The sequence below is a fragment of the Pristiophorus japonicus genome, chromosome 1, assembly GCF_044704955.1.
Source record: "Pristiophorus japonicus isolate sPriJap1 chromosome 1, sPriJap1.hap1, whole genome shotgun sequence".
Taxonomy (NCBI): domain Eukaryota; kingdom Metazoa; phylum Chordata; class Chondrichthyes; family Pristiophoridae; genus Pristiophorus; species Pristiophorus japonicus.
This window is the reverse complement of record NC_091977.1, coordinates 193,816,786-193,829,510: the sequence shown is the minus strand read 5'-3', so window position 1 is coordinate 193,829,510 and position 12,725 is coordinate 193,816,786. Positions and strand designations below refer to the sequence as shown.

At 40.3% G+C, this 12,725-nt stretch overlaps 1 protein-coding gene across 1 annotated transcript in view; it reads left to right on the top strand.

Moving 5' to 3' along the window:
* Positions 1-12,725, top strand: part of mrps27 (mitochondrial ribosomal protein S27) — a 109,164-nt gene that overhangs the window by 18,399 nt on the left and 78,040 nt on the right. The window contains exons 3-4 of the mRNA XM_070885922.1: positions 1,879-1,949; positions 3,755-3,813. Coding sequence (XP_070742023.1) covers positions 1,879-1,949; positions 3,755-3,813 — 130 coding nt within the window. The remainder of the gene's footprint in view (positions 1-1,878; positions 1,950-3,754; positions 3,814-12,725) is intronic.

Here is a 12,725-nt window from a genome sequence, read left to right as displayed (position 1 = left end):
TTTTACATTGCAACTTTAAGTAAAATTTCTTTTTAAATGATTAATGTTACAATCTTACAATCTTATTAAGATTTGATCTATAAAACTGATTTTTCTTAAATAAACATAACCCATACTAAGAACATTTTAAACATCACGACCAACATTATCAGACTTAAAGTGAAATAAATCAGTGTACTAAGAGAATATTTGATCAGTTAGAATCTACATGTAGGCCAGTAATGAAGAGGATGCAGCAATTTTGATCTCCTATAATATGCGTAGCAATTTCATTTAAATTGAAATGATATAAATGAGCATTCCAAAATAATTATTTTGATAGTATTCCTGGAATTTGGGAGTTGGGTCTAATGATTTAATAGTTTTTAATGGATTGCTGTGCAGTGTATAAAGCATTCCTTAACTGTAACAGGCTGAATAATGAGTGGGATGATAGATTGATGGCTGAAAATTTGTTACTGCCCCATTTGGGAGCGGGAACAGCCGTGAGGCAGGAGTTCCTGCACCAGGCGCAGAAGTCCCGCCGCGCAAGCTATATTGGGCTTACCGCCCCGAGAGGAAGTGGAGCGCAAAATATTGCATTCCACTTCCTCTCGGGGGCGGGACCGGGGAGCAAAGGGTCGCAAAGTTTCCAGCGCTACACGGTGGGACATCTAGCGCTGGCGGGAAGACAGGGCCCTCCCCATCCATTAAAGGGAGGGCCAAGCTGCCGACTCTGTGGGAGGGAGGCGGGGCCATCACTGGACCACCAATGAGCGGGGTGCTGAGACAGCAGCCCAGCTTACATGCGAGTACCAGGCTGCAAGATCGCGGCAAGGACCCCGCGATCTGCAGTAAGTCGGCCATTTAAAAAAAATTTCACCGTCACACTTCCCCATTAATGTTCGCCCCGCAAGCAGCAGACAGCCCTCAGCTTCACGGGCCGAAAACGGGTCACTGCGCTCGGTGATGACATCGCTACTAGGAGTGGGGCCGCGCCCGAGCGAAAACGGGTGGCGCAAATAACCCACAATTTTCCCCCTTAGATGAGTTTATGGAGCAATGGAAAAGAACAGCAGGTGGCAGTGTGGGTTTCTTCCCAGAGAAATTTTTATTGCATCTCATTTTCGATTATTTAAAAATGTATATTGCACAGGTCATTGCCAGGTTCCAAAATATAGTGCAGCATTTGTTGATATTGCTGTGTCTTTTCTCCACCAATAAACCACACCCTTTTCTCCCAAGAATGTTTAGTTGCATGTAGAATATAGTTTAATAAATGAAATTTAAAAAAAATGCCCAAAGGTCAATTTGCTTGAATCCGCATGCATTTTAATTGTAAAACATGATCACAACATAAAAATAAGGCAGCTTCTTAAGTGTTTTTTTGAAAGGGTAGGTGGAAATAATGTCTCCGCGTTTGTGGTGAAAATTGTTCATTATCTTTTGAAGGAAAGTAGAACGTGAGTATGAGCTAGAACAATCATGCTGTGAACAATGTTTTAACCTTGCTGGAATATTGACTGAGTTAATGAGAACTGATGATCTTTTTCAAGGTATAACTCACGAGAAGCAAAGGCCTTAGGATTGAGCAAAAAAAGGTCAAGGATTCCTTCTCCCATTTATGTTTTAAAAATCTCTCCAAAAGGGCAATGGTGCTACGTGTTAAATAATGTAACGTGTTTTTGCATATCACTAGGTTTTTCAATAGAATACAAGTAATCTCATTCAAAAATAGAAAGTGAGAAACTGTTGTAAAATGGTTGCCTGATGAAACAAAAGACTAACACACTTCAGTTATTTTCCGCAAGAATGGGTCTCCTCTATTTTGATGTGTGTGCGTGTATCTCTAATAAAAATTTCATGTAATCAGACATGATTCTGCTTCTTTTCAATCAGCGGAATTAGCTGCACTAATGGACATAACGTATGAGAAGAAACTTCCAGTCAGCTCTTTAACAATAGCACGGGTAAGACTGATACAGGCATGCTCGATGTATTATTAATAATCATATATAATATCTATGTGCTGTATAGAGAGGGCTGCTATAGATTTACAACTACTCCACAAATAGTCTATTTGATTCTTAGCTCTGTAATTACACTACATATATAGATTATTTTTAAAAGATCATGTTTTGGGGACTAAATATGTAAGCTAGTTTAAAGACCGTGCCTTGTTCTCATACATATGATGCAATATTATCCATAGATTTCTGAGTATTAAATGTTTGCTCATGATGAAAAATCTGTACTGAGAAAAGCATCATTTGTAACATTGAAGAAAAAATAGGGAGAACTACAAATATACACATTAAATTATTGTGGGCGGTGAAGAGAGGGAGAGAAAACCAAATTAAATTATGTTCATTTGCTATAATAATATTCTAAGGCTCCAAAAATAACCGAAGATTTTGCTTGAAGCTATATTAGTTGAGGGAGATAATAATTCGAACCCCATGTTTCTAAATGTTGTCTTTCTAGCCTGAGCATTATTCTGTCTTAATCCAATAGATCATATCAAATGAATGCCCAGCTTCTCATCTAAGCTTCTCTCCACAATCCACAACATGCAAAACCCTACAGTAGTCCTTAATGAAGGGAACTGGCAAGAAATAAAGTGGACCAATATCTTTTAACCTTCCTTTCTTAGATTCAGTATCTCAATAGTGATTTCTTACTTGTTGCCAGGGTTGGTGATTTAATAATGGGATCTTCTTTAGGTAGGGCTAGGCATGGATCCCATCAAGTTAAAGGGAGCTTGACTCTCATTTAAAAATATATGTGACATGCAGTGCTCTGGCTAGCACAACCTGGCCTATAGCTTGCCCCCAACTCCCACGCAGAGTCCAGGTAGTCGCCTCTGGTATGGTAATGAGCCCTGGCCAGGAAAACTGGTCAGAGTTGGGGAGCTATCTCAGGGCTGGCAAAAGTGCTCGCCGGCCTCTCTTCTGCTGGCGCAGTAGCCACACAGAGAGTCAGGCCTCACTATCTACTCCTATTCATTCAAAATTGTTACTTTCAGAATTACCCAATGGTTTGAATTAAGTAATTTAAATAAAACAATTTTTTTTTTACTATTTTCAAATCAATTGATAATTTGAATTAAGACTAGACTCTATTACTGACACTGTGGTGAGCACATTATGTTATACTGACTTGTCTCAAAACTGTACCAATTACCATACATTGCACAACAATGTTGAATGCAATCGTTTTATTTCCTCTTGATATTGCCTATTGCAGATAAACTGCCATCGCTCAAGAGAGGCAATTTGGCTTCTTGCTGCAGGCATAAATGAAATAAAAAAAGCTTTATAAAGCAGTAACTGATGTACATAACAGAGCCCAAATTTTCAATTCTCTGCAAGCTTTTTTTTTTGAAGAAATCCTTTTTTCCCCCTTAGGTTTGTATTGCTGATTTAGTAGTCAAAGAAACATATCAAATGATTTTATTATTTCATCATTTATTCTTCATGTTGCTCTTGCAGTCAGATCGCTTCAAACCTCTACAACAAGGTTACTGTTGCTTTAGGCACAGAGCTTTGATTTGCCTTAAATTTTCCGTATCTGTTGGACAGCAGCATTAATAGCAATAAAAAACTGACTACTTTAGTTGGTGGAATTATTAGTTGGTGTGCTCTAAATGACTATTGCCACGTGTCTTTTGTATTGCATAACATTCTGAAGTGATGAAGTGGCACTTACTGATTTTATAGTCATGTATAAATACTTTTACTCTAAATTCACACATTGTTTTGTTTTATTTCTGTAGTTTATTGACAACATTTCTTCAAGAGAAGAGGTTGAACAAGCCGAATACTATCTTTACAAGTAAGTACATTTCCCCTGATCTCCCACGTTTCTTGCATCAAGCAGTACTGTGAACAAACAGTACCTTGTTCTGTTCCATGCCCACCGGCATGTCCTGCTGGGCCGAATGGCCTGTTTCTGTGCTGTACATTCAAGTAAAAAAACCTGAGTAGTTACAAAAGGAAGTGCCAAAATTTTCATGTCCTTTCCTCTTCATAATTATAATGTTTTTTCTCATTTCTCTTCCCTCCCTCCCCCCACCATGACGTACTTTGTAAGCTTCCATCTGCCAAACAGTGAGGAAAATTTAAAACCGCTTAGTTACCAGTTAAATATTTTCAATGATTTATTTACAAAAAAAGAAAACTGGTGCATTCTAAATACTGGGGACAGTAAGAACTCAGCAATTCTCTACCAAATCTGCTTTTTTGACTTGCTTCAACAGTGAAAAGTGCAGAAATGATTGTGTAATAGGCTTATTTTAGTCCTACTGTCTGTCTCAGTGCTACATAATTTGTGCTGTACTTATAGGAGAAGGGCAGGCTAGAGTGTTTTGTTCCCTGCCACCTACTGCTGATTGCATATTTCTCAAAGAAGCCACAATATGCACTAGTCACTTTAATTTACCTTTAGAAAGTTTCTACCAGCTGCAGGTGGAATGAGCTTGTGCTGAATGATCGAGTTTCTCACTTGTCTGATTGTCCAGCCTCTCTGCTACTGGAGGGGTATAATGGTAGTCGCTCCTTAAATCCTACCTCTTTGACTTTGCTTTTGGTCACCTGTCCTAATATCTCTTTCTGTATCACTGTGTTGAAAATTATCTGACAATGCTTCTGTGAAGCACCTTGCGACATTTTTACTATGTTAAAGGTGCTATATAAATGCAAGTTGCTGTTGATATCGTTTAGTATTTTCTCTTGCAACTTTTTCCCAAGGAATAAATCCAATAGTGAATTCAGGGAAAACCTCTTTACCTAAACAATGATAAGAACTCACTGCCACATGGAGTAGTTGAGGTGAATAGCATAGATGTATTTAAGGGGAATCTGGATAAACGCATGAGGGAGAAAGGAATAGAAGGAAATGCTTAAAGGGTTTGATGGAAAGGATGGGAGGAGGCTCCTGGGGAGCATAAACACCAGGCTAGACCAGTTGGGCCAAATGGCTTGTTTCTTTGCTGTAGATTCTGTGTAATGTTGAGATTGCCAAAAGGAAAGAAATGCCATCTAACAAAATAAGTTACCTTAAAGGAAGAAATTTTTTTTTCTTGTGCTGTTTAATCTTAGCAGTCTAAATCTGAAATTACATTTAGAACTTTGAACCTTGGAGGCATTTAGAGAGAGACTGCGATCAGGTTGGAGTCAGGGTGAGACTTTGCAGAGTCAGGCCAGGATCGATGCGATGAAAGTTGTCCCATTTCAAACCTTCTCTGCTCATGCCTAGGATTTTAAATTGGAAACTTGGAAAAACTTCAAGAAAACTCAGAGACAGATGGATTTTACTTAAAATCTTGAGGTCTCTGCTAATTACAGCAAGTTGGCAACTCTAGGCTGAGACTGGGTAGATAAAGTGGCAAGAAGTGACATCACTCAAGTTGAGGAGCACGAAAATTCACCAACAAAAATGTAAAATGAAAAGCCCACTCTCAAAGTTTTGCTGTTAGGACATGAATAAAGCCAAGGACATTTCTACAAAAACAGTTTCAATCAGGAAACTCAGTGACATACTGAGAGGTCTCTTGCAAGATCCTTTCCTAATGCGTATGTAAACATTGTCAAGTCATTTTAGATTTGCTGCACACTTCTGTCCTCTTCTCTGACTTCATAGGATTTAATAGAGCACAGATTTTAGTATTTCTAACTGTCACAAAAAATGACCAAAATCCCTGCATGAGATGCATCTTAACCATTAGATGTTAAAAACTGAATTACATGGGCTAAGGATTGATTAACAATACACTAGTAACTCTGCTTGATCCTGCGAGAAAATTAGTTAATCTAATGGCAATATAAACTAAATGGTAAAAATTTAAAGTAACAGAGAGACAAATCTTTGCAGGTGGCTGAACAAATTGAGAAGACTATTAAAAAGGCTCACGGGATACTGGGCTTTATAAATAGAGGCATACGGCTGGATTTTTGCGACCGGTTTTCGCCGTGCTTTGACCATCTGCGGCGAAAAACCGGGCGCTCAGCTGTTTTTCGCCCGGTTGTGATCTTCGGCTCGGTTTTTGCGGTGGCGCTTGGAAGCACCGCCTTAGAGAGCTGTGGCGGGGTGTAACGACTCGGATTGCATTACCATCCGAGATTTGGGACTCACCTGACCTATACGCCGCGCCCCGAAGACCACCAGAGAAAACACGGCCAGCATCGGTAAGTTGGAAAAACGGAAAAAAAGGTAAGTTAAAGTTTTTATTTTTTTATATTTTTGCAAAGATTTGTCAAGTAAGGGTGTTGGCAATATTTTTTAGAATTTTTGTTTTATTTTTCCCTCTCCCAAGGCCTCTCTCGGAGCGTTCCCGGCCCCGCACTAAAGTTGGCGAGGATCCCGATTTTGAGCCCCGAATAATAGTGCAAGGCCTCCCTTTGCGGCAGACCCCAAGTGCCAAAAGTTAGGCAATTAATCGCTAATGCTAATTGGCCGGTAATTTTCATGGAGAAAGCTGAAAATCCACCCCATAGAGTACAAAAGCAAAGAAGTTACGCTAAACTTTTATAAAACACTGGTTAGGCCCAAGCTGGAGTATTGTGTCCAATTCTGGGAACCGTACTTTAGGAAGGATGTTAAGGCATTAGAGAGGGTGCAGAGGAGATTTACTAGAATGGTACCAAGGATGAAAGACTTCAGTTACGTGGCGAGACTGGAGAAACTAGAATTGTTCTCCTTAGAGCAGAGAAGGTTAAGCGGAGATTTGGTATAGGTGTTCAAAATCATGAAGCGTTTTGATAGAGTAAATAAGAGAAGCTTTCCAGTGGTAGAAGGGTTGGTGACCAGAGGACAGAGATTTAAGGTGATTGGCAAAAAAAAGAGGCAACATGAGGAAACATTTTTTATGCAGTTGTTAGGATCTGGAATGCATTGCCTGAAAGGGTGGTGGAAGCAGATTCGGTAGTCACATTCAAAGGCTATTGGATAAATACTTGAAGGGGAAAGATTTACAGGGCTATAGGAAAGAGCAGGGGAGTGGGACTAATAGGACAGCTCTTTCAAACAGCCAGCCTAGGCGCCATGGGCCGAATGGCCTCCTGTGCAGTATCATTCTACGTTTTTATGAACTGCTTTAAAACTACATAAGCTTTTAAAAATGCTCTTTTGCAATACATTGAACTATAGAATATGCGCACTGTATACATCAACAAACATTTTTTAAATTGTTAGTATTTTCTCTAATAAAGGAATATCTAACAATACGCACTGTGTACTAAGATAAATCGTGGAGTACATGATCACGAATGGAGATCTATTGCTTTAAGTTTGGAATTATCGTTGGTTCAGGAAAAATCGTCCCTAACTTTTATTTCAGCTTCATGACTTCATTTTCATTGATCTCATCCATTGTGAAAGACTTGTTCTGAATCCACAGCCCATAATTGAGATATGTCAACCTCTTAAAATTATGAAAATATACCAGTTAGCCATCAAATATCAAACAACAGGCCCCAGGTACATTGAAATTAATTCTCTTTCTGCTCAAGCAGTGTGTTGCTCGCATACAAGTTATTTGCTATTATTCTCAACACATTGAAGCACAGCTAGACTGACCTATCAGCTTCATGAAACAGACCATATAATGATAAATAAAAGCAGAAAATGCTGGAAATACTCAGCAGGTCCGGCAGCATCTGTGGAGAGAGAAACAGAATTAACGTTTCAGGTCGATGACCTTTCGTTAGAACTGACGAAGGGTCATCGACCAGTTCTGACGAAGGGTCATCGCCCTGAAACGTTAACTCTGTTTCTTTCTCCACAGATGCTGCCTGACCTGCTGAGAACATAAGAACATAAGAAATAGAAGCAGGAGCAGGCCATTCGGCCCCTCGAGCCTGGTCCGCCATTCAATAAGATCATGGCTGATCTTCTACCTCAACTCTACTTTCCTGCACTGTCCCCATATCCCTTCATTCTCTTAATAGCCCCAAATATTTCCAGCATTTTCTGTTCTTATTTCAGATTTCCATCAACCAGTATTTTGCTTTTCCATATAATGGTAACAGATTTTTAAATGGAAAGTGCAGTCTCAACACACATTAGGTGTTGTTTATTTCTGCTGTGTTTTTTTACTATTAGAAGGCTTTAAGGATGGCGTATAGGTAAGGGTTGCATTACCTTATACGGTACTAATCATGGGCGTCTTGCATAGTATATCGCTTTCTTAGAACACTACCACCATCCTACACTTCACTACATAGGAACAGCACTGTGCCAATTCCAGTAGTGACTTTATGTAAAATATTTGGAATAAAGCATTAGTGTGACAAAGGATTTAGCTGGTCTGATGCCAGGTCTAGGGTAGGTGTGGGAACATTTATTAGTATTTACAAGACGATTTCCTGACTGCTAAGGAGAACTGATTAGTAGATATGTTTAAAGTACCATACTTTCATCTGCAGTAGGCCATGTTATGAAGCAGAAAGCTGTGCTCGCTGATAAGCTATAATCTTAGAACAGAACATAGTGACATTTCTGAATTTTTGGTATTGAAGCAGGAAAGCAGGTTTGATGCACGGAGCCGATATAAATCAGACTTCATTGGAGCTGCATTAGCACTAAGCAGTGCGCTAGAGGAAATTTCATCACTGAGTCACCATAGCAACCACTCACCCCATCAGTCTGCTCAGCATGTTTAGCCTATCATAATTTCAGATTCCAGATGATACTTCACTTGTGAACCAATCCAAATATATATATATTTTATGTTTTTACACATAGTATATATATGTGTACATTCTGAATTTATTAAAAAGTACTTTTTAAACCAGTACAGAATAGTTAAAATCCACTGTTTGTTGCACTTTTTATTATTTGTTATATTTCATGTATAGATTTGCTATTCTTTCTATAAATTGAGAGTCCATGTTAGTGCTGCTAATAACATAATTGCTACAGGCCTCCAATGTTTAGGATGTTGTATTGCTGTCATTGCATTACAGTGCAGTATTTTGATCGTATTTTCTGATGAACCCTGCAGTACTGCATTTTACGACAATACTGAGCAAAATAATTTTGTCTTTAGTTTTGTGTTGGTGTTTTGTAATACATCCGAAAATCCTGACTTGGTTTCTCTCCTTCATTCTCCCCTCTCGGTCTCCACAGCATTCTTCCTAGCTTGGAATACATGTAAGCAGACTGTGGATCAGCAAATTATAATTTAAATTTAAATGGAGAAAAATTGCAAATTGCTGCAGTACAGAGAGACCTGGGGGTCCTTGTGCATGAAACACACAAAGTTAGAATGCAGGTATAGCAAGTAATCAGGAAAGCAAATGGAATATTGGCCTTTATTGCAAGGGGGATAGAGTATAAAAGCAGAGAAGTCCTGCTACAACTGTACAGGGCATTGGTGAGGCCATACCTGGAGTATTGCATACAGTTTTGGTCTCCATATTTAAGGAAGGATATACTTGTATTGGAAGCTGTTCAGAGAAGGTTCACCAGGTTGAATCCAGAGATGATGGGGTTGACTTATGAAGGTAGGTTGAGTAGGTCGGGCCTATACACATTGGAGTTCAGAAGAATGAGCGGTGATCTTATTGAAACTTATAAGATAATGAGGGGTCTTGACAAGGTGGATGCAGAGAGGATATATCCACTCATAGGGAAACTAAAACTAGGGGACATAGTCTCAGAATAAGGGGCCACTCATTTAAAACTGAGATGAGGAGAAATTTCTTCTCTGAGGGTTGTAAATCTATGGAATTCTCCGCCCCAGAGAGCTGTGGCGGCTGGGTCATTGAATATATTTAAGGTGGAGATAGACAGATTTTTGAGCGATAAGGGAATAAAGGGTTATGGGGAGCGGGCAGGGAAGTGGAGCTGAGTCCATGATCAGATTAGCCATGATCTTATTGAATGGCGGAGCAGGCTCGAAGGGCCAAATGGCCTACTCCTGCTCCTATTTCTTATGTTCTTCTGTCTGTTGCATCAACCAGTTGTTAGAGGCCAAGGGTTCACTGGTTGAGACTGTTGGTGTACAGACGCTCCTCTTTCCCTCCCCCAGATTTGGTTCTTCCTGCTTATCTGCCTGCTTGAAAACTGATGCGATTGATTACACTTGTGTATGTCAGTGAATTCGTTACTAATTAAACTACGGTGTAAGATTTCTTCTGGTTGCAAATTGAAGCAAAATTCTAGGCACGTGTATACAGGATACATTTTTAATCACTTTCTATTTTTAAAATGGTGAGAAGCTAGATACTGTGGAGGAGCAGAGAGATTTAGGGGGGGTCCATGTACATAAACCACTTAAAGCTAGTGAATGGGGACAACATTTTTTTTAAATGCTAATGGAATGTTAGCCTTTATGCCGAAGTGGGTAAATGGCGTTGTGATACAAATCGTTCATGATCTAATTGAATGGCGGAACAAGCTTGAGGGGCCAATCTTGCCACAAAGAGCGAACGGGGGAAGTCGTCTTCCCCCCACTCCCCTTCTACATTGTGCATTGTCTTGAGTAGCTCAACCAATGCCACAGTATTCTGTGAAAGGAAATTAAAACTTAATTGTTCAATAAGGGGGGATGGAGTATAAAAGGAGAGAAGTCCTGCTACAACTGTACAGGGTATTGGTGAGGCCACACCTGGAATACTGCGAACAATTTTGGTCTCCGTATTTAAGGAAGGATATACTTGCATTGGAGGCAGCTCAGAGAAGGTTCACTCTGTTGATTCCGGAGATGAGGAGGTTGACTTATGAAGATAGCGGTACAGCGGGACCTGGGGGTACTTGTGCAAGAAACACAAAAGGTTAGTATGCAGGTACAGCAAGTGATCAGGAAGTCCAATGGAATCTTGGCCTTTATCGTAAAGGGGATGTTCACTCGGTTGATTCCGGAGATGAGGGGTTGTCTTATGAGGAAAGGTTGAGTAGATTGGGCCTCTATTCATTGGAATTCAGAAGAATGAGAAGTGATCTTATCGAAACATATAAGATTATGAGGGGGCTTAACAAGGTGGATGCAGAGAGGATGTTTCCACTGATAGGGGAGACTAGAACTAGGGGGCAAAATCTTAGAATAAGGGTTCGCCCATTTAAAACTAAGTTGAAGAGAAATTTCTTCTCTCTGAGGGTTGTAAATCTGCGGAACTCACTGCCTCAGAGAGCTGTGGAAGCTGGGACATTGAATAAATTTAAGACAGAAATAGACAGTTTCTTAAACGATAAAGGAATAAAGGGTTATGGGGAGCGGGCGGGGAAGTGGAGCTGAGTCCATGATCAGATCAGCCATGATCGTATTGAATGGCGGAGCAGGCTCGAGGGGCGCTGTGGCCTACTCCTGCTCCTATTTCTTATGTTCTTATGTTCTTTAGGTTGAATAGGTTGGGCCTGTACTCATTAGAGTTCAGAAAGATGAGAGATGATATTATCAAAACGTATAAGATAATGAGGGGTTCCTGACAAGGTGGATGCAGAAAGGATATTTCCACTTATAGGGGAATCTATTACCAGGGGGCATAATCTCAGAATACGGGGTCACCCATTTAAAACTGAGATGAGGAGGAATTTCTTCTCAGAGGGTTGGAGATCTGTGGAATTCTCTGCCCCATAAAGCTGTGGAGGCTGGATCATTGAATATATTTAAGGCAGAGATACAGATTTTTGAGCGATAAGGGAGTGAAGGGTAATGGGTAGCGGGCAGGGAAGTGGAGCTGAGTCCATGATCAGATCAACTATGATATTAAATGATGGAGCAGGCTCGAGGGGCCAAATGGCCTACTCCTGCTCCTATTTCTTATGTTCTTATGTTCTAAGTGCAGTGAACTAACAGTCTACATGCAATGGTTGCTCTCCCCGCCTACCTGTGGGACTCTGTAATCTCACCTGTGCTCTATCTCAGGGGTTCTCAACCTTTTTGCTTCTGAGGTCCCCCTCCCGTGTTATAAAAGTTCCACGGACCCCTGTAACACAACACAAGTTTTTTTTTTCTAGAAAAATTATGTATCCAATTAAACATACATATTCATTATTTTTGTTTTACTTAATGTGATTAATTAGGAAGAGAAATTCCAATCATATATATACTCCACCCCTTTTAATCAGTAACTGGAAATTAGATGCAATTTTATTTCCCCGCTACTGTCAAGTCAGAGATAAACTAACACAGGAGATGACCTGACCCAGGCCCTAATACCCAGCATCCATCAAATTGAGTAGATGCAAAGAGGAATGTCTCCTTTGGAGATTCTTTTGTTACTGCTGGTTATTTATTATTCACTGGCTGCTGCTCCTTACCAAATGAATTGAGGAAATCCGCCATCTCCTTGATGCTGCTGGTGATAACCTCAATGTACTCCCTGTTGGCCCAATCCTGGTGTATCTCTCTCTGCAGCGGACCATCCTGCTCCACCATGTCTGAAGCACAATGACGTCCCCTGACCCGATCCCACGTATAATGGCAGCACTAATTGGTTTTATCGCTCGCCAAATAATCAAACAATAAGATTCGCCACATCTAACCCAGAAATGCAAGTTAAGCGAAGATTATTGGTCAGGAGGGCGGCAGTTTGAGATGACACATGAACCGAGAGTTTCTATTGGTTAAACGTGGTGGAGGGCTCAGACTTTGGAGCAAAAGAAGAATCTGATTGGTTAAGTAGAGTCATACAGCAGGAGACCATGCGGCCCATCATGCCTGTGCCAGCTCTTTGAAAGAGTAATCCATTTAATCCCACTCCCCTGCTCTTTCCTCATAGCCCTGTAATTTCCCCCCTTTCATG